The sequence below is a fragment of the Chiloscyllium plagiosum genome, chromosome 3, assembly GCF_004010195.1.
Source record: "Chiloscyllium plagiosum isolate BGI_BamShark_2017 chromosome 3, ASM401019v2, whole genome shotgun sequence".
In the NCBI taxonomy this organism is placed as follows: domain Eukaryota; kingdom Metazoa; phylum Chordata; class Chondrichthyes; order Orectolobiformes; family Hemiscylliidae; genus Chiloscyllium; species Chiloscyllium plagiosum.
Window position 1 is genome coordinate 51,265,265 of NC_057712.1, and position 23,054 is coordinate 51,288,318.

At 40.6% G+C, this 23,054-nt stretch overlaps 1 protein-coding gene across 4 annotated transcripts in view; it reads left to right on the forward strand.

The window, feature by feature from the left end:
- Window positions 1-23,054, forward strand: part of smap1 (small ArfGAP 1) — a 248,777-nt gene that overhangs the window by 36,155 nt on the left and 189,568 nt on the right. For all 4 annotated transcript variants that reach the window (XM_043681802.1, XM_043681807.1, XM_043681823.1 and 1 more), the window contains exon 2: window positions 19,790-19,923. In XM_043681802.1, the coding sequence (XP_043537737.1) occupies window positions 19,790-19,923 (134 nt within the window). The remainder of the gene's footprint in view (window positions 1-19,789; window positions 19,924-23,054) is intronic.

Genomic DNA, 23,054 nt, shown 5'->3' on the forward strand with positions numbered 1-23,054 from the left:
CCCCCACCTCAGTTCCAACCTTCCAGCTCAGCACTGTCCTCATGACCTGTCCTACCTGCCCATCTCCCTTCCCACCTATCCGCTCCACCCTCCTCTCTGACCTATCGCCTCCATCCCCACTCCCAGTCACCTATTGTACTCCTTGCTACCTTCTCTTCCCCCACCCCCCAGCCAAAATTTTTCTCTCCACCCTGGAGGCTCCCTGCCTGTATTCCTGATGAAGGGCTTTTGTTCGGAACATCGATTTTCCTGCTGCTCGGATGCTGCCTGACCTGCTGTGCTTTTCCAGCACCACTCTGACCAAAAACCAAAGACATAATGTGCGATCAAGCTAAGCCATTGCAATCTGAAGCACATGGTAAGTTGTGTTTTCTTTAGATTTACTCCAAGGGGCCAAACAGGAGCTACATAAGTGTTGATAACGCAGTGTGGTAGAGGCATGCACACTGTGTGCCCTCTCATCACTTGTTATCCCTGTGTGCTGATCAAAAGATTAGCTTGTACTTTGTACTCTGGAGTGATTGGGTTGCTTATTTTGTATTTTATAATGATAGACACAGGTTTACTTTCCTATCACATTTGTGAAGAATGTCGAAAGATACATTTGATTAGAGTAGCTGATCTCCTCTGGAAATATGCATTAAGACAATTCTTTGCTTCCTATTCTGCTGGTGAGGGTACTGATTTCATTTGCAGAGAAGAGCCAGTTTTCTTTTGCTGTTGTTGGGCTGTGTGTGACACATTTGAGCACTGGGTGATGTGAAGTATAACTCCAATTTCATTCAAACACTTAAGTGATCCTTCAGCAAACACACTCGCGTTTCTGAGTGAATAACTGCCTATTTTTTTATGATGATGGATTTTGTGTAGTTTGTGATGGTTTATTATTGCTAAACTATTGTCACTTCCATGTTCTCATGCTTTCCAACATTATTGCACCTTTAACGGACTCTGCTGCATTTATGAAGAAACTGTCATCTTTGATTCCTCAATAATGCCCCTCAAATTTAAACTAACAATCCAGTTTCTGATTTTAGCACATCTTCATCTTTTTCTGCGTTGGTGTAATATTATCTGAAACTTCAGATTGGCTTACTGTCTCATACTTCACTGGCAGTTATTCACTATCCTCTACGTAGTCAAAAGCAAGGTCTCAAGTGTAGTTAATCCACAGCTGGAAAATGAAACCAAATGTCACTGCAATGTTTGTTTCTTAAAACACTGCTCAAAGAGTAGCATTTTTTTTAGATTAGATTAGATTACTTACAGTGTGGAAACAGGCCCTTCGGCCCAACAAGTCCACACCGACCCGCCGAAGCGCAACCCACCCATTTCTTAAAACACTGCTCAAAGAGTAGCATTTGTTCTCTTAGTCCACAAGTGCCTCAGTCTTAAGTACGCCTGAGAAACATTGTCTGCACCACTAGTAGCAGCAGTACGTATGATCTGCAAGTAGCACTGCAGCTAACTACCAATAGTCTTTTGATACCACCTTTCATAACCACTACATCAACCACTGAGAAGAGCCAGCACAGCTGTCACGTAGAAATGCTAGCAGCTGTAATGCAATGCCAATTCACATGCCACCCTGACTTGGACTAGATTGTCATTCCTTTCTTGTCACTGGGTTAGTATCCTGGAACCCTCTAACATTTCTGTGGCTGTTCTGAAGTAACAAAGACTGAAGTTCAAGAAGGCAGCAAACTACCACCTAATTGATGGCAGTTAAGGATGGGCAACATATCCTGACTAACCATTGACACTCACATTCTGTAAAGTAATTAAAAATTCAGTATCATGAGCAACCTGGGCAGAGACCATCTATTTTGCTGTGGAAGGATTGAGATCAAAAGGTCACAGATTTAAGGTAATTGGCAAAAGAAACAGGGTAGTTTCCTGCCCTAAAGGACATTGAACAAGGCAGGTCCTTGTAACAATCAACAGCAGTTACTATTGGCCATTAGGCTAACTTACAAACCCAGATATTTATTGAATTCAAACTTCACTATCTACCATGATAGGATTCAAACACACATCCCCAGAATGTTTTTAAATAAAAACAGGAAATGCTGGACAAGGTCAACAGGTCTCACAGCATCTGTGGAAAGAGAAACAGTTCACATTTTGAGTCCAGTATGATTCTTAAGAATCCCAAAGTTCTTCGGAATTTCAAAGGAGAAACTTGGATTTGAAATGTTAACCCTGGTTCTCTCTCCACAGATGCTGTGAGACCTGCTGAGTTTCTTCACGTTTTTATTTTAGATTTTCAATATCTGTTGTATTGTTCTTTCCCCAGAACATTAAACAGATGCTCTGAGTTAGTAATCCAATGACATTATTACTGTACTACTGTCTCCCTCAATATCTGAATATAAAAAACATTATAAATTGTAATTTCACCAGGCCAGTAGTTTTTTAGCTGAATTGATGCTTTAGCTGAATTTGAGATCTTGGAAAACAGAGAATTTTCAGTACATTGTGAGACTTCTTGTAGTTGAATTTCCAGAGCCCGTTTGGAACAGCAGTAGCAGAAGAGAAGAGCGGGGTGCCCGGTGGCAGTGAAACTTCTAGATTAAAGCTGAGGAACAGAGTCCAGATCAAATTCAGTCAGAGGAGTGGAGTGAACTGAATCCAAAGGGTGGCTCTCTTGAAGTGACATGGTTCAAAATGTGATGTAGAGCAAGGGAATTGTCTACTTGGGAGCTAGCTTTTAGAGACTTTTGTGGTTCCTAATTGGTTAGGAATAGAGAATGAGAGACGGAAGTCTGATTTTGGTGAGTGGTGGGTAACGTTAAGTAATTGGTTCCTAGCTTATTGTTTATATCTGATAAGGTTCACAAAGGCAGGAGAACGTGGCCCTGTGGAATGATCCACCTGCAATATGTGGGAAAAATGTGTGTGGTGATCAGTTATGCAGGAAGCTTTCAGTTGCAGCTCCTGATTGATTATTTAGAGTGGTTGGAGCTGTGGATTGACTCATTGTTGTGCATCCATAATGCTGAGGATATTGTAGATAGCATGTTTTGCAAGCTGGTCATGCTACAAATAAGGACAATGCAGGCAAAAAGCATTTTGTGACCACCAGAAAGTATAGCGAATACATGATCATAGAATTCCTACAGTGTGGAAGCAGACCATTCAGCCCATCGAGAAAACGGTGCACCAGGAAGAAACCTACACAGACATGGGAAGAATGTGCAATCTCCACACACAGTTGCCCGAGGAATCAAACTGGGTCCATGAGTTTGTGAGGCAGCTGAGCCACTGTGCAGTCCCATTCCAGGGTTTAGATGTTTCAAGCGTGATAAAGAGTGGTGTAGAAGGGGCAAAGGATTTGCATGACTGATTGAGGAGACTGTCACAGCTATACTAAGGGAGGACATCTTGGAGGGCCCATCTAATGAGGCAATATGGGTAGGACTAAGAATAAGAAAGGTTCAGTTGTCATGATTAGGTTACACTATAGGCCTCCCAATAGCCAGTGGGAAGTAGAACAGATGTCAGTGGATCAAAGAAAGAAATTAAATAAAAAGGTGGTTATGGATGTTTTTTGATTTTCCCCAATATTCACTCTGACTCCCTTAGTGTCAGGGACTTAGATGGAGCAAAATTTGTCAGCTGCATCTAGGAGAGATTCTTGAAATGATGTATATAGTCCAATAAGGGAGGGGACCGTATTAGCCTGGGGAATGAGCCTGGCTAGGAGATCGGAGCTTCAGTGGGGGAGCATTTTGGGAACAATGGTCATAATTCCATAAGTTTTGAGGTAGTTATGAAAAAGGATAAGACTGGTCTTTGAGTAAGTGCTAAATTAGGAGAAGGCTAATTATAACAGTATTAGGCAGGAATGGGCAATGTTGGATTGTTTGAAGCTGTTTTGAAGGTAAATCAATATCTGATGTGGGAGTCTTTTAGAAACCAGTTGATCAGCACCCAGGACCAGCATGTTCTTCTGATGATGAAAGATAAAGATGGCAAGGTTTGGGAACTTTGGATGATAAGAAATGTTGTAAGTAACGGAAGCATATGTAAGGTTTAAAAAACAAATCAAACAAAGCACTTGAGAAGTAGAATGAAGCAGAAGAAAACTTAATTAGGAGACCTGGAAAGGGCAATGATCTTGGCAAGTAAGATTAAAGAGAATCCCAATATATTTTCTACGTATGTTAGGAGCAAGTGGGGAACGGGGGAAGGGGTAGGTCCACCCTGGCAAAGGGGGAATTTGTGTGTGGAGCCAGAGGAAGTGGGTGAGGTCCTTTAATGAGTACTTTGCATTGGTATTCACCAAGAAGAAAGTCACGAGTGGTAAGTTTAGAGAGGTTTGTTAATACTTGAAGGCACCTTGATATTAATAAGTTGTTGAGTGCCTTGAAAGTAATGAATGTACATAAGTTCCCAGGACTTAGTGGGTTCTATCTCAGGATGCTGAAGGAGTCTAGGGAGGAGATTGCTGGGGCCTTGACAGATCTTTGTATTCTCTTTAGCAACGGGTGAGGTCCCTGAAAACTGGAGAGTAGCCAATACTTTTTCGTTATTCAAGAAGGGAAACTGGGATAATCCAGGAAATTATAGGCTTGAGAGGCTTGGATTAGTGGTCAGGAAATTGTAGAGAAGATTCTTAGGGACAGGCTTTACTTGCATTTGGTGAAGAACAGACTTACTAGGGATGGCATTATGATAGGGAGGTCATCTCTCTCAAACATAGTTGAGTTTTCTTTGAGAAGGTGACAATGAGATTGAAGATAAGGCTATGTAGACTTTACTAAAGCATTTGACAAGATCCCTCGTGGTAGGTAGGTCCAGAAGATCAAATCGTATGGAATCCATGATCTATGGCCAAGTCAATTTTGATTTCAACTTGCCACCTCTCCGAGGATGGTCAAAAAGTGTGGTGTTGGAAAAGCACAGCCGGTCAGGCAGCATCCAAGCAGCAGGAGAGTTGATGTTTCAAGTATCAGCTGTGATTTCTGATGAAGAGCTTATGCTTGAAACATCAATTCTTCTGCTCCTTGGATGCTGTCTGACCAGCTGTGTTTTTCCAGGGCCACACTTTTTGACCCTGATCTCCAGCACCTGCAGTCTGCACTTTCTCATAGTTGATCTCTCAGAGGATAGTTGTGGAGGGGTGTATTGCTGACTGGAGGTCTGTGATCACTGGTGTTCCACAAAGATCAGAGGTCCCACTCTGTTTGTAATATATAAACGATTTGGATGAAAATATGTGTGCAGATGAAGTGAAAATTGTTGGAGAAGGATATCAAATAATGCAGGGGGAAGTATATATCATCTGGAAAGTTGGATGGAAAAATGGCAGATGGCGTTTCATCTGCAAACGTATGAGGTGATGCATTTTGGGAGGTCAAATACAAGAGGAGAGTACACAGTAAGAGGCAGGACCCTCAGACTCCAAGATCCTTCTGTATATCAATGCTCCTAAGTCCACAGATTTCTGAAAGTAGCAACACAAATTGGTAAAGAAAGCTCACAGCCATGGTTGGCTTCATTGGTCGGGTCATTAAATACAGAAGTTGGCAAGTCATATTGTAACTGTGTAAGATTTTGGTCATGCCACATATGGAGTACTGTGTGCAGTTCTGGTCACTACACTACAGAAGGCTTTGACAAGAGTGTAGAAGAATGTTGCCTGGATTGGTGTGTATTGGTTATAAGGAGTAGTTGAACAAAGTTGAATTAGCCTCCAACACACTCATGAGAATGAGGGGAGACTTTGTACATGAAATGAGAGGCATAGATAGTTGGAATTGTAGAATGACAACCGTGTAGATAGAGGCCATTCAGCCCATTGAGTCTGCAGCAACTGTTCAAAGAGCAAGTTCAGGGAACCCTGGATGTCAAGGTATTTAATTATTTTTAAAAAAGGTATGTAAAGCATAGCACATTAAGAACAGGAGAGGCCCTTCAGAGGTTTAGAGTACATAGCAGGTTGTTTAGGAAAGAAATTAGGAGGGCAAAGAGGGGCCAAGTTCATTTTTTAATGAGAAGGTGGAACCACCTTGACAATGGAGGTAAAGTGAGCAGCAACACCCAAAGTACTTTTACAAAAGCATCCAGTAACAACCTGCGGCTATTAAAATGCAAAACCAGCTGAGTCCTGTGCATTCTTTTTCTTGGGTATTATATTAGAAATTTCAGCTGAGAATCTATTGGCATTAATAAAATATTTAGTTTGCTTATTCATATTAATATTTCTTACATTGGGTTGAAGCAGTTATACAATTTTCCTGCGGTTCCTTTTTCTTTGATAAAGCACTTCCATACTGATTTCCTGATGACAAAGCACGGCTTTTATTCTGCTCAACATGAAATTGAATGTCAGAATCTCTATTTTAATTAGTGGATGATGATTGACACTGTTTTTAGATCATCCCACCCTCCCCATCTGATGGATTTGTTTTTAATTTTTACTTGGGGAACAATTTGATGCTTATCTCTGTAACCCTTTCAGCCCTCCAACAAATCCCTTTTAAATGTTGTAATTGTACACACCTCCTCCACTTCCTCTGGCAGTTCGATCAATACACACATCACCATCTGCATGAAAAACGTTAGGTGTCTTAAATCTTTCCCTCTCACCTTAAAAGCAATGCCCTCTAGTTTTGGACTTTCCCACCTTCTGAAAAAGACTGGCTATTCACCCTATGATTTATGCCTCTTATGATTTTATAAGCCTCTGAGATTGCCCCTCAGCCTCCAATGCTCCAAGGGGAGATAGCCGCAGCCTGTTCAGTCTCTCCCTATAACTCAAACCTTCACTTCTGGCAATATCCTCAAATCTTTTCTGCACCCTCTCAAGGTTAACAACACCCTTCTTCTGGAATGGCGACCAGAATTATACACCGTATTCTAAAAGTGCCCTCAACAATTTCATGTACAGCCACAACATGATGTCCCAACTTCTAGACTCCGTGTTCTGACCAATAAAAGCAACTGTGCCAAACTCTTTGTTCACCACCACCCTGTCTACCTGCAAGTTTACTTTCAAAGAACTATGCACCTGCACCCCTAGGTGTCTCTGTTCTGTAGCACTGCCTAGGGTTCTTCCATTAAGTGTGTAAGTCCTGCCCTGTTTTGCCTTACCAAAATGCAACACCTCATATTTATCTAAATTATATTCCATCTGCCACTTCTCGGCCCATTAGCCCATCTGATCAAGGTCCTATTGCACTGAGATTTTATTCACTGTGCATTACACCATCTATTTTGTCATCAGCAGACTTCCAAACCATCCCCCTGTATTCATATCCAAATCAGTTATATAAATGACAAAAAGCAATGGACACAGCACCAATCCTTGTGGCATATCACTGGTCACAACCCTCCATACCACCTTTTTATCTCCAATTGGCTAGCTCTTCCTGGATCCCATGTGATCTCACCGAACCAACATGATTTCCCCCACACACAGCCATATTGATGATCCCTAATCAGCCCTTGCCTTTCCAAATACTTGTAAATTCTGTCCCTCTGAATCCCCTTCAACAACTTACTCACCACTGATGTAAGGCTCACTGGAACAGTTGAACTAAATTATATCTCTGGATTGACACCTGAGCCATGGGACAAATTGTCACTGGGTAAATAAAGTCAAGTAGTTCAATGAATGGCTCAAAGATTGTGTGGCTGGAATGGCATTCAATTCATGAGGCATGGCCACCAGTACTAGGGGAGAATGGAGCTGTTCTGGTAGAATGGGCTTCACTTGAACTATTCTGGGACCAAACTAAAACAATACAGCATAGGACCAGGCCCTTTGGCCCTCCAAGCCTGCGCCGACACATTTGCCCTTCCAAACTAAAACTGGCTTCACTGACAGGATCCGTATCCTTCTATTCACTATGTATCCGTCCAAGTGCTTCTTGAATGCTACTATTGTATCTGCTTCCACCATCACTTCTGGTAGCACGTTGCAGGCTCTCACCACCCTTTTTGTGAAAAACTTGCCTTGCACAGCCATGCCCCCTTTTAATTGACCCCTCCATCTGAGTAAAAGTGTCATACTTTCCACTCTATCCAATGGCAATCTTATATCATGTCACCATCAACTTCATGCAATCTAGTGAAAACAAACCCAGTCTATCCAACCTTTCTTCATAGCTAAAATACCCCTTACCAGGCAACATCCTGGTAAACCTTTTTCTGAATCCTCTCCAAAGCATCAGCATCTAGTAGCATGATGACCAGAACCGGTTGCAATATTCCAAATATTGCCTAATTGAAGTTCTATAAAGCTGCAGCATAACTTATCTATCCTTCTACTCAGTACCCCTTCCAAAGAAGCTAAACATGCCAGAGGCATTTTTTAACTACCTTATCTACCTGCACTGCCAGCTTCAGTGATCTGTGGCCATGCACACCCAGATCCCTCTGCATATCAGTACTCCTAAGAGTTTGACCATTCACTGTATGATTTCCACCTGTATATGACCTTCTTAAAATGTAGCACCAGTATACTGACAAATCAAATAACTAGAGTTGATGAGAACATTTTAACCTAATTTAGCTGGGGTGGAAGGGTTTGAGAGAGAGAAAATGTAAGTTCACAAAGCAAGAGGATGTGGCAGAATTACATGCAAGCTATTTGGATAAATGGCCAAAGTGAGACAGGAAGGGTTGGAGCATAGAAACAGAAGAACGGGTTCAATGGGGGAAAATGGTTTTACTTGAATGCATGTGGTTTTTGGAACAAAACAGAAGAATTAACGATTCAAGTAGAGGTTGATAGCTCTGATCTTGGTCATTATAGATGTGGTTCCAAGGAGATCAAAGGTAGGAATTAAATATCTCGGGAGTTTTATAACTTTTAAAAAAATCATAGGTAGAAAGGGAAGAGGGGTGGAGTAGCTTTGCTACAAGACAGAATAAATACAAGAACAACAAATAGTCTGTGATCCAGAATGAAAGGTAGAAAACATTGTTCAAAGTAGTCAACATGCTCCTAACAGTAGTTTTAGAATAGGACAGAATAAATCTGGAGGTAATGAGGATATATTTTTTTAAAAAGCACATTTATCATGGGGATGATCTTGTACATTGCGAAAACTAAACTTACATAGCCACAAGTATGAACCCATCGTACGTAGCTCTAAGGTAGAAGATGGTGGGTGATGGAGGATGGTTGCTTTACAGACTGGAGGCTTGTGACCCGTGGTGTGCTATAACAGTCAGGGACAAAGCAGAGAACAAAGTAGGACTGATAAATTAAACTGCATTTATTTCAGAGGCCTAATAGGGATGGCAGATGAACTCTGGGCATGGTTAGGAACATGGGACTGGGATATTATAGCACTTACAGAAACATGGCTCAGGGATGGACAGGACTGGCAGCTTTCCAGGATACAAATGCGACAGGAAAGAACTGGCAAATGGGACTAGATTTGTTTATCTACTTGGCATGGATGAGTTGGACTGTGCTGTATATCTCTGACTCTATTCAGGGCAGTTTCCTGGAACAAGCAGGAATTGAGCTATTTGGGTTTGATGTGCAATGAGGCAGGTTTAATAAATGACATCAGAGTGAAAGATTTCACTGAAAGCAGACAGCATAAACTAACAAACTTAAGACCCAGTACAACCCATGGACAAAACGAACGTAATCTACAAAATTCCATGCAAGGACTGCCACAAACACTACATAGGACAAACAGGAAGAAAGTTAGCCACCAGGATACACGAACACCAACACCCACAAAAAGACACTACCCTCTCTCCCTGGTAGCCCTACATACGGATGAAAAAAACCACAATTTCAACTGGGACAACACATCTATCCTGGGACAGGGTAAGCAAAGACATGCCAGAGAATTCCTAGAGTGCCTGGCACTCCAACCACTCCAGCCATAAACAAACACACAGATCTAGATGCCATCTATCAACCCCTCAAAATGAGCAGGAAATGACATCATCACAAACCCCAGGAACCCCATCCAGGAGAAAGATATAAATAGAAAGCAGGAGACAACAGCTTCGCTTCACTTGGAGGTCGCCACTGATGTTACCTAGCCAGGTAATGAAACGTCTGGATATCAAACCTACAGCTCGTCTAGCAAACCTACACCCCTAGACAGCATAACTTGGTAGCATTAAGCTTTCATTTTGAGTCATCGAGTCATACAGCATAGAAACAGACACTTTGGTATAACTTGTCCATGCTGACCAGGTTTCCTACACAGAACCTGCCGAAGGCCTTGTTAAAGTCCGTATAGAAAACAATGTGCCTGCAATTGTATAGGAATCCCAACAAGGAGTAATGTCTGCCACAGGACAAAATTTAAAATAGAATGATTTAAATTTTAAAACAAGTGCTCACATGGAACAATACATCAAAAATAAGGCAATGAAATTTTCCAGAACAGTATAGAATCCCTACAGTGCAGACAGAGGCCATTAGGCCTATCAAGTCTCAGCTGACCCTCTGAGTAGCATCCCACCTAAACCCAACAACCATCCTTGCATCTCCGTAACCACGTATTCACTATCGTTAATCCACCTAACTTTCACAGCCTTGGACACTGGGGGCAAGTTAGCATGGCCAATTCACCTAACCCCCGCATCTTTAATCTGAGAGAAAACCGGAGCACCCAATAGAAACCCATCCGGACATAAGAATATGCAAATTCCATAAAGTTACCCAAGACTGGAATCAAATCTGGGTCTCTGGTGCTGTGAGTAGTCGTGCTGACCACTAAGTCTCAGCGTCACTAGTTTATGAACTAGTGGAAAGCAATGTCAGCCAGTTGTCAAAATCTTTGCTTTCTTGAACTTTACCTGCCCCTGCCCCAAGTAGGAAGCGTGTACTGTTGTTGGAAGCCTTGCGACACTAGATATTAACATATTAACATAATGGACATTATATGTTTTATACACTTTTTTACCATATCAAAAACATTGAATTAGATAAGCAGCATACTGGTATGCATCAATAGAACAGGCTATTCTGCTATAATGCATGTTTCATCTGTGTGAATTGGCAAATTGTGGGCATTGGATAACGTGAACTTTTTACTGCACGGGTATAGCAGTTTTCTGTAACCGGTTTTCCATTGTGGTATTTTCAATAGCGTGAGGTCGTAGAGGAACACAGCTGTCGTTATAGCAGAATGACCTGTATTGAGAAGTTCAGTATACTTTTCGTTTGCTGATTTTAGATATGCTTTTTGAGGAATGACTGGAAACCCAAATTAATAATTACTTTTCAGGAATCTGGTTTCAACAATATATACGGCTGTGACATTTTTTTGACTACTTATTCAAATATCAATCAAGAAATTCATTCCTGGAGAGGAAAGAAAGGATTACTTTGTTGTTCTGGCCAATTGTAATGATTTAGGTAATTTTGGAAATTAATTGGGAGACTGAAGCCGAACCTAACAAGCACATTTTCCAGCAGTGTGTTGGTGCATGTCCTGATTGCATCCAAAGTGGCATTATCTCAACCAGTTTCTTTGACATTAACGTGAATGTAGATATGTGAATTCTGTTTTTATAGTAATCAATTGGAAGCAGCAGTGAAGCAATTGGAGATCTTAACAATGCAGCAATAATGTGATTATTTCAAACACTGAAGTCCACGTAAGCAAGTGAGATGAAAACAAAAACATTCTGCAGGTTAGGTCTGACATTTCAACAGAAAATGCTAGCAAGCTTGAATTGATCTGAAATTATTATATGCTAACAAAAGACTTCACACAACAACAAAGGCAAACTGATTGATTGCAAAGTTAAAAATCACACAACACCAGGTTATAGTCCAACAGGTTTAATTGGAAGCACACTAGCTTTCGGAGCGATGCTCCTTCATCAGGTGATCTTCATGACCAAAAGTAATTTGACTTAGATTGAATAAAGCTCCAAACTGTAGACTTTGTGACTTAGTTTGCAAGATAGTTACCCAGCCAAGTCTCTCTCCAGTGAACTGAGCTCGCATTCCAGCTAACAACTTTGTTGTATGAAAATTAATTTTCACATTTTGAACATCATAGTAGATTTGAATATTTCCAACATATTTCATTGATTTGAAAGCCTTTGCACAATCCAGTAGTGAGTAGAAGAGAAACAAAAATACACACACAGGAGTTCTGAGAAAGGGTCGCTCAACCCAAAACATTCTCTCTGTGGAGAGAAATTAGATGCTGCCAGAGCTGCTGAGCTTTTTAAGCAATTTCAGTTTTTTTGTTTCTGATTTACAGCATCTGCAGTTACTTTTTTTTTTAAAAGAAACAAATATACCTTTTGAGAAACCCAGACAAAACTTAAGTGTTAAAAAGGAAAAACATCACGTTCTGTTTTCTCACAGAAAACTGACCAAATTATCTATAAAGATCTGAATTCTAAACACTGATACAGCATCTTAAGGAACTCCTTCAAATCTGAGGAAAAGTCAAAATTGAGCCTACCATAGTTTGTCTAGCACTTTCTGTACATATAATATTCCATTACCCTGCTTTCTTTGTTTTTGAGCAAAAGAATTATAGACTAGTGGACTCTCTGCTAGAAAAATAACTATTCTGAATTCCATTAAATGAGAAACATTGTTTAAAAAAATTTCTTCCTTTCTATAAGGGGAAGCAATCCCTCATCCACCCTGCACAGTCTTTTCATGATCTAACCTTCTACTCTTCTACTCTTTCTATCTTCTCAACACTAATGGATGTACCTTTTCTCATCAGGTAACCCCTTCATCTCCAGAATCAGTGAAGTTCGGCATGGGCAGGTTGGACCGAAAGGTCTGTTTCCATGCTGTACATCTCTCTGACTCTAAGTGAACATTCTCTGAGCAGTTTTGAAAGCAATTATATTCTTTTTCTGGAAGGAGACCAAAATGCGCACACTGCTACCGATGTGGTCTCAGCATCACCTTTTAAAATTGTAACAAAATTATTCTACTTTCAGATTCCATTTCTCTTGGGAAGAACTTCAGTTCATTTGTCTTTCTAATCTGCCAAGTTCTAACTTTGTGATCTGGGTACTAGGACACCCCAATCAATCTCTTTACTGCAGAACTTTATATTAATTAATATCTAGTCACAGATGACATGGTCTTGTCTAGAGTGAAGTGTGTCCTTCCTTCGCATTAAGCATGTGTTTTAGCTAAATCATTCATCAGCCGGCTTTCAGAAATTGGAAAAATGTCTTATGTACCCAAATACGTGTGCATTCACATGAGTGCATGTAGACGTGCAAAAATTGGATGCAAATAAAGACAGTGCATTTTTACAAATTACTGTTAACTCAGTATCTGATTTACGATCTCGTGTCTCCCATATAACAGACTGATTGATTGATTTAGTGAATGAATTTGTTGCAGTAGTGAGGATCTTGGGGGGGGGGGGGAAACTTCAACACTCTGTAAGCTTTCTGTCGTCCAGTGGGAAGTTAGGTCTTGAGAGATGTTTAAAATTGGAACAAGTTAAGCTGGCTGACACACCAGTTGGTTGGTGCAGTCTAATGACAAATGTGTCTAATCCAGAATTACCATGTTGTGCTTTACTGACAGAGCCTACTGGAAATCAACTCCACTGTTCCTGTGTTGTCATAGAAGTTGAAGATTTTAAAGAATTCTCTAATTTTCCTGTCTTTCAGACCTGGGTTGTCAGAAAGCATGGATCAGGTTTCTGTACCAACAAGAAAGGTTATTCATTACAAATAAATGGAATCTAGCTACAGATAAATGACAATGAACCATTGACATAACTCTAACCCAATTATAGACATGCGCACACACACTCACTCCCCCTCCCTCCCAAGTAGAGACAGACAGGAAATACAAAAACATGGGTGAGATTGGCAGAGGGAAAGACTGGGAGGGTAGTTCCTGTTTAGAGTTCTTTGAGATAGTGTTTTTTTTGGTTTATCAGGATGTGCTGCTTGATTCTTTTCCAGTTACTTTTACTTGTTTGCAGGTGTACAATGTGACTAGTTTGCGTGTGAAGGGAAAACTAAATTGGCTTTTCAGCTTGAGCTGCTTGTCACTTCAGAGCAAAATTAGCTACTTCCCTCCCTGAGGCCTAATGATTTCTCCCAAGTATTCACGCCACCAAGATTTTAAGCTATCTGGGGATCAATCTCAGTTGTTAGAAGGTAGAAGGTTTTTGTTGTTTACAGCTGGGCACCAGTCTGTAGACCAGCCAGTTATTTTGCCACAGAAAAGCTCCATTTGTACACAACTCTTTTGCTCCAATTTGTATGTGACCCTTCCCAGCTGTGCACCTTCTCCCACCACTTAAACACAGTAGTGTATACAACACTTGCTTTTAAAAGTGAATGCTCTTTAGTTTTTAAAACTGTTCTTTTCCATTTCCAATCAGAACTACTGAAAAATAAATATATATGGTCTTTGTAGCAATCTGAAACTTTGCTTGTCTCACACAACCTTCAATTGGATTTCCTGTTCTGCTGGAAAGATTTGCCACAATTGAGAGTTGCAAGTTATCCAAAACTGACTCCTGATAATTTTCACGTGACCAAGCTTAACCAGGTAGAGGAAGATCTGGTGAGGTGGGTCTAATTGAGGTTCTGTTTTAAGTAAGAAAAGAGGCCCTTCAGGCTATTCAAGAAGGGAGAAAGATAGTCAGTCTAACCTCAGCGGTGGTGAAACAATTGAAAGCAATGCTGAGGGATGGAATTAGTCTGTGCGTGAAGAGGCAGGGATTAACAGGAATAGTCAGCACGGTTTTGTTAAGAGTAGGTGATGTCTGACCAACTTGATTGAATTTTTTGAGGTAACCAGGTGTGGAGCTAAGGACAATGCATTCGACCTAGTCTACTTGGACTTCAAAGCTTTTCATAAGATCCTTTTTATGGGAGATTGATATCAAAAGTATTCCATGTGATTCAAGGAAATTTGGCAAATTGGATGCAGAATTGGCTGAGTGGCAAGAAACCAGAAATTGATATTTGAGGGATGATTCTGTGACTTTGAAGCCTGTGTTCATTGGAGTTCAACAGGGATCAATGTGAATGATTTAGACTTGGATGTAAGAGATGACTTGGTGAAAATTGATGGGGTAAAAGATAGTGAGGATGCTAATTTCAGATTGCAGCAGGGTACAGTCAAGCTGATCAGTGGCAAATGGAATTCAAGCCAGATAAATGTGAGGTGATGCACGTGGGTAAGACAAAAAAGGCAATGATGAATTGTAGGGCCCTGGGATCAGAGAATCAGAGGGGCCTTGGTGTACATGTACACCAATCCCTTGAGGATAAAGTAGTTAAGAAGGCATGTGGCATACTTGCTGAGGCATAGAGTTTGAGAGCAAGGTGGTGATGCTGGAATTGCACAAAATGGCAGTTAGGCCAGAGCTGGAGTTTTGGTGAAATTTTGGATTCCACATTATAAGAACAATATGATAGCACTAAGGTTGCTAAGTAGATTTACCAGGATGTTGATTTGGCTGGAGAGTTCAATATAATGAGAGATTGCCAATTAGGGTTGCTTTCCTTGGAGCAGAGGAGATTGAGGAGGATATGATTGAGATATATAAAATTGAGAGACATAAGGTAAACCGAAAAAAAATTTCCCACTTGATGGAGGAATCAATGACAGGGGACGTAAATTTAAGGTTCCTATATATAGGAATTTATTGTCGTGTACTTTTACATGAAAAGCACAATGAAAAGTTTTATAAGTCACCCAGCAATGGTGCCTGCATTAATAACAGGTCAAATTTAATAATAAGAAAGCAAAGTTAAGACAAAAGATCTTCACAGTTCAGTTAACAGTTCCTGGGCTCAGAGGAAGCTGATTAAGCAATGATGGAATAATTGCAACACATAGCCAGGATGAGACGGTCATTCCCTGACAAGAGTGCCATGCTGGGACGAAACCGCCATACCAGGTCACTGGAAAACTGGGCCGGAAGCCTCTGTCGAAGAAAACAGCCATACTGGGCCAAGATCGCCAACCCGGATGAAACTGCCACACTGGGTCCTTGGAATACTGGGCTGGAAGCTTCCACTGGGTCAAGATCACGATCCCTGGACGAGACCGCCGGCCAGAATGCCTGGGAGCCAATGGCGAAGAAGACCCCCACACAGGGATGAGACCTCTGTGGGACAAAACCACTATGCCAGGAAGAGGCCACCATGTCGGAAAAAGACTACCACTCTGGACTGCCAGAAGCCACTTCATTGCTGGGTCAGGAGAAGCCATCGTCTGAAACTTTTAAGTATTTAGATGTGCACTTGCAATGCCAAGTCGTACAGGGCTAAGGGCCAAATACAGTAGTGCCTTGACTTACGAACTTAATCCGTTCCGGGACCTGGTTCGCGAACCAAAAATTTCGCGAACTGAATCAATTTTCCCATTGTTCGGATATTCAAAGCGCGCGTAGCAAAGCAGAACAATGACAATGAAACCACTGGCTTTTTGAGTTCGTACCTTCGTTTGTACCTTGAATTTTGTATGTACGTTGAAGCAGAATTTTACGTACAATCCTGTTCGTAAACCGATTTGTTCGTGAGTGGGGTCGTTCATATGTCAAGGCACTACTGTACTGGAAAATGGGATTAGCATAGTTTGGTAGCTTTTGGCCAGCACAGTCTCGATGGACTGAAGAGCCTTTTCCTGTAGCCTGTAGAACTCCGGCTGTCTTGGTGAATGTTGAAGATACCATTTCTCGTTTCATTTCAGCTATGTGTTATGAATTTCATGTGCACTAATATCAAGCTAGTTTGCACGTGTGCTTCATCAAGTTATCATAGGTATGGAAGGAGGAGAAAAGAATATTATAAGGATAAGCAAGTTGCTGTGCTTGTTTATTTAAAATAAAAAGAAAATTAACATTGCAAATATTTCTGCAAGCTTTTACAATCTTGCATGCTTCTATTCATGCATCATATGCAAAATGAAAGATGATAACCCTTAATCACTAATGACTCTCACTAGAGTGAGAGCCCGAGTGACTAGTTGAGTTTGAATTTTGAATTTGAATTGGATTTGAATTTAATTAATTTTCACATGTACCGAGGTACAGTAAAAAGCTTTGTCTTGTGGGTAATACAGGGCTAAATAAGAGGACAGTTATTTAATCCTGATGAATCATCATTTCTCTTCTCTCGTGTATTTATGCACCATGTTTACTTTCATCCGCTTAGAAGTGTGAAATTTGATCTGCATTCGCAAGTTCAGGTGATATTCTTTCTGTTTTGTGATTTAATTTACATATTATTTTTAAGGTTGAAGCCATACTTCTAATAAAATTAGAAGTTTGAAATGATCAACCAATTAAGAATTTACACGAATTACAGGTCACTTTCTTCGATTTGTCATTTGCTTATATTCCTGATTCCTTACAAAAATGCATTTGTAATTCTTGCGCTGCTTTCCAATGAACTCTTCCTCCATGGTATTTTGGGCAGAGGAAGATTCCATTTGATAAAGGTCTGATATTTTTGTGTGCTTGTCATCAATCTTGGTTGATTCACTACATAATTATTCATCTCTTGTGTTTAATGCAATTAGGTTTTCCATGCTGCTCCAAGAGATGTACTAAGATACAGTCCTCTCTTGCAGATATTGAATCTTGCTAACTGTACAGCTTCAAATTTTGTCACTGTCTTCTGAAAACATTTAGATAGTTCAGTTAATTCATAAGACATTATTTCATGTGGTTTAGTGATATTGGAATTAATATCAGATTTTCTCCAACACTGCTGTCAAGTAATTACTTTGAAAATGAAATTTCAAAATATCTAGGGAGGGTTTTGTAATTGTGCATGAAATTCAGAATGGAATGGACAACCTCTGACCACTTAGAGGCTTAAACAATAGTCATGTTTTCTATGGCATTCCTCAAACTGCCGTCTTTGGACTGAGGATCTGCTTAAAATTGTGTAATGGTCTTGAGAAGTATCTCAATTTCCTTCATTGTAGATACTCTGTTCCAGGCATTCACAAATGTCAGGTCTTTTCAATAAGCCGTGCTATTTCCTTAAATGTGGAACACACTACTCAAGTCATGTGGCAACATTGTTCTTTTTCCCGAGCATAACAGAAGTATCATCTGAAGCGAACATCACCGTTTTCATCATGACCAACTTAATAGCATAAAAATATTTGATAGCTATAATGGTTTCTGTATTACAGGCAGGTAAGTTAATTCCACCAAATGCTGTCTAACGTGCTGCAAATGCTACATCTCAATGTTTTTCCATCAATAATGTGTTAAATGGGTGGACAGGTGAATCCCCGTAACAGCACTGTCTGTGTTGAAACTTATTACCTCTTTAAAAACTTCAAGAACATTATCTTCTTGTGTTTGAATGTTTTTATATCTGTTCCAAACTTGTCTGTCTCTGTTATTTGTACTTTTAGCATGTTTCTTACAGCAAATCCAAGAGTGTGTGAATATAATTTTCTTAAGAATGTGCACATGAGCTATTAGGGTGCCATCAGGTACCTATGTCAGGCAGGGTCAACAGTGAGGGCCATTACCTTGTTTTTGGTACAAGGCAGTCATTTTGCCTTAAAAACCCAGAGAAGTTCTTGGGCAGTTTAGACAGGACCTGACTGAGGTCAAGAACAAATTTAGTCTTTCGCCTTAAAGGGAGCATTGGCCAATTGTGGTAAGCGATATTTTTGGTAGAAAGGCTTTTAGTTCGGGCAACTTCAAGCCCGGGGTGTTTGTTTAGAAATTCTCAGGTTACTAAAAAGTTGAGAGACTCTGTTTTGAGTGTTTTAATGTAAGAAAACTTCATAGTTCATGGGGGAAAACATACTGCAGCAAATAAGCTTTACCAAATTTTAAGATTTGACATAATAGAGTTATGAATCATTCTAAAGTGGTAATGTTGTAGAATAGATTTAAACTTTTATTTTGCAAGATTTTTGATTTTGAAGCTGTTATATCTAGATAGCCCTTTGATTTTGCTACTTAATTTTGTTTTCTCTCTGTTAAAGAAACTCTGCAATCTTGTATGACAATGAATTCAGTGAATGATCATCAGGTTGACTATAAAAAAAGCTCAGGCCAGATTTCATTCCAGGATCTGACTTGTGCAGTAGTGCCATCAGCCAGGATTGTGACACATGATATCTGTGTAGTTGGTTGAGTCGCATTGTCCTTTGCCAGTGGCTTTGTTAATCAGATGAATGTACATTGAGTAACTGTACAATTTTTGTGAATGTATCAAGATTCGTCGCTCACACTGAGTTTTGAATCAAAAGAAATGAGTGAATTCATATCTACATTATCTTGTGCATTTATTTCTAGGTAATTTTTTTCATACCAGCAAGTGTACATTGAATATTAATAATGATTTATCTGCCAATTTGAAGCCTTTTTTATTAACTGTAGGGTAATCATCTTCAGCCTTGAAACTGACTTTCATTTATCAGTGTTTATGGAGAGAGAAACAAGTGCTTGAAAATTTGTTTTTCTTCATTTGCAGTCAGTGTTTTGTGGTGAACCTGTCTGAACAGCATTCCAACCCCTGCTTTAGAAATTCCCTGTCTATTCCCTTTGTAAAACCTGATGTTGCATTCTACTGAGAGCTCCTCAAGAATGGATGTTTTTGCCTTGCTAGATAGGTTTACTAAATGCAGAAAAAGGGAGCATCTTGCAGGATGTGCCTTGATAAATTTTCATTTTTGCTTTTTAGTTTCATGTTGGCTTCTTTTCACCCTCCAATGGATAGTTGTTTTGAATATGCTTCATGCATAATGAAGTGTCTTAAATAAAAAAATCAAAAAGTAGTGGAAATTATTCTTGAGTTTGTGTAAAGAATTTTAGGAAGATTTTAACATTATTTTTGATATCTTTATTCCCTACAGGTCCAAGATGGGCATCCTGGAATCTTGGTGTTTTTATTTGTATCAGGTGTGCAGGAATCCACCGAAATCTCGGTGTGCATATATCTCGAGTGAAATCGGTAAACTTGGACCAGTGGACACCAGAACAAATACAGGTATAAACCATATTGTCATCTTTGTGTGTTGCTTCATAACTACTTGTTCCAGTGAGTTGCGATGCATGTGTACAAATTAGGAGTAGAAGTAGGCCTCATTCTCTTGAGTGAGCTGTATCATTCACCAAGATGATAGATGATCTGTTTACCTCACATCTCTATCTGGATAACCTTTAACCCTCGACTTATTGACGATCGATCTACCTTTGCCTTGAAAATATTCAAGGATTCTGCATTTTTGATGAAGAAAACTGTAAAAGCTTTTTGCACTCTGCGAAAAACATCTCTCCTCATCTGTCTTCAGTGCATGACCCTTTATTTTGAAATGCTGTCCCAAAGTTTTAGATCCTCCATCAGATGAATCTTCACACTCGCCCCATCAAGACCCCTCAGGGTTACAAGTCATCAATTACTCTCCGAAACTGGAGTATTTAGTGTTGCTGTTAGCTTATGCTTTTACCTTTTGGGGGAAAAAAAGGACTCTTTTTAGATGCCAGCTTTGTACTGTTTTGCCCATCTGATGTAGATTAGCATCGGGTCCTGTCCTGATAATGCGAGAGTATGTTGGTATTGATTTCACTGATAAAGATACATGCTTCTGTTGATCATTAGCGTAAACACTAAACATGTTCAATCCTCTTCAGACAAAAAAAAACAGTTTTTAGTGCTAGTACTAGTTTTAAATTGTATTTACACAATTTGCAATGTTTGCAACACACAATACCATTATGCTTTGTGTGTTGGCTGTTTGTCAGAGTTTGCCTGCCCTTTCCCAGCAGTGCACAATGTATTTTTTTCGTTTTTGAGTGCTAACTGATTCATTTTAGAACATAGAAAAGTACAGTGCATAACAGGCCCTTCAACCCACAATGTTGTGCCGAGGATTAATCCAAATCTAAAATAAAATAACCTAACCTACGTCCCCCTCAATTCACTGTTGTCCATGTGCATGTCCAGCAGTCGCGTAAGTGTCCCTAATGACTCTGCTTCCACCACCTCTACTGGCAACGCATTCCATGCATTCACAACTCTGTGTAAAGAACCTACCTCTGACGTCTCCTCTATACCCTTCTCCTAACACCTTAAAACTATGACCCTTCATGGCAGTCAATCCTGTCCTGGGGAAAGGTTTCAGCCTATCGACTCTATCCATGCTTCTCATTACCTTGTACACCTCTATGAGGTCACCTCTCTTCCTCCTTCTCTCCAGAGAGAAAATTCCGAGCTTAGTCAACCTCTCTTCATAAGACAAGCCCTCCAGTCCAGGCAGCATCCTGGTTAACCTTCTTTGCACCCTCTCCAAAGCCTCTGCATCTTTCCTATAATATGGTGACCAGAACTGGACACAATATTCCAAGTGTGGTCTCACCAGTTTTATAGAGCTGCAGCAAAACCTCGCAGCTCTTGGACTTGATCCCTTGTTAATGAAAGCCAAAACACTATATGCTTGCTTAATAAACCTATCCACTTGGGTGGCAACTTTGAGGGGTCTATGCATTTGGACACCAAGATCTCGCGTGTTCTTCCACACTGCCAAGAGCCCTGTCTTTTAATGCTACATTCAGCATTCAAGTTCAGCCTTCCAAAATGCATCACTTTGCATTTATCCAGGTTGAACTCCATCTGCCATTTCTCAGCCCAGCTCTGCATTCTGTCTATGTCACGCTGCAGCCTGCAACAGCCCTCTATACTATCAGCAGCACCTCCAACCTTTGTGTCATCAGCAAATTTACTAATCCACTCCTCAACCACCTCATCCAAGTCATTTATAAAACCTACAAAGAGCAGAGGCTCAAGAACAGGCCCTAGCGGGAAACCACTCACTGACCTCCAGGCAGAATACGTTCCATCTACAACCGCACTCTGCCTTCTGTCAGCCAACCAATTCTGAATCCAGACAGCCAAATCTCCCTGTATCACATATTTCTTGACTTTATGAATGTGCCTACCATGGGGAACCTTTATCAAGTGCCTTGCTGAAGTCCATATACACCACATCCACGACTCGACCTTTGTCAACCTCTCTCGTCACCACCTCAAAGAACTCAATAAAAATTGAGGCATGATCTGCCCCTCTCAAAGCCTTGCTGACTGCTTTTAACCGCTCTATGCTTTTCGAAATAGTCATAGATTCTATCCCTCAGAATTCTTTCCTTGCTGACCGCAGATGCAAGACTGTCTGGTCTGTAATTGCCAGAGATTTCCCTATTACCCTTCTTGAAAAGAGGAACAACATTCGCTTCCCTCTAATCCTCTGGTACAACTGCCACAGAGAGTGAGGAAGCAAAGATCTTCGCGGCGGCTTAGCAACTTCCTTTCTCGCTTCCCGGAGCAACCTAGGATAAATCTGGCTCAGCACTGGGGACTTATCAATTTTAATGTTTGCCAAAATTTCCAACACACCAACTTCCTCAAGCTTAATCTGTTCAAGCCTGTTTTCCAGCTCCTCAAAGTTCTCATTCACAACAAGGTCCCTTTCCTTAGTGAAAACTGAAACAAAAAACTCATTTAGGGCTTCCCCTATCTGCTCAGACTCCACGCACAAGTTCCCTATGCTATCCCTGACTGTCCCTACCTTCTACCTGATTATTCACTTATTCCTCAAGTATGAATGAAATGACTTTGGGTTCTCCCTAATCCTTCCTGCCAAACCTTTTTCGTGCCCCCACCTGGCTCTCCTCAATCCCTTTTTGAGCACCTTTCTAGTAAGCCTGTACTCCTCCACTTTATGTAAACTGCCTTCTTCCTTTTGACAAGAAGCTCCTCTGTTCTCGTCACCCAATGCTCTTTAGTCTTGCCCTTCTTGCCTGTCTCAGAGGAACAAATTTATGCATCATAGAACATAGAACATAGAAGAATACAGCGCAGTACAGGCCCTTCGGCCCTCGATGTTGCGCCGATCCAAGCCCACCTAACCTACACTAGCCTTCTTGAAAAGAGGAACAACATTCGCTTCCCTCTAATCCTCCATATGCCTATCCAATGCCCATAATGAGGGAGAGTCCACCACTGCTACTGGCAGGGCATTCCATGAACTCACAACTCGCTGAGTAAAGAACCTACCCCTAACATCTGTCCTATACCTACCCCCCCCCTTAATTTAAAGCTATGCCCCCTCGTAATAGCTGACT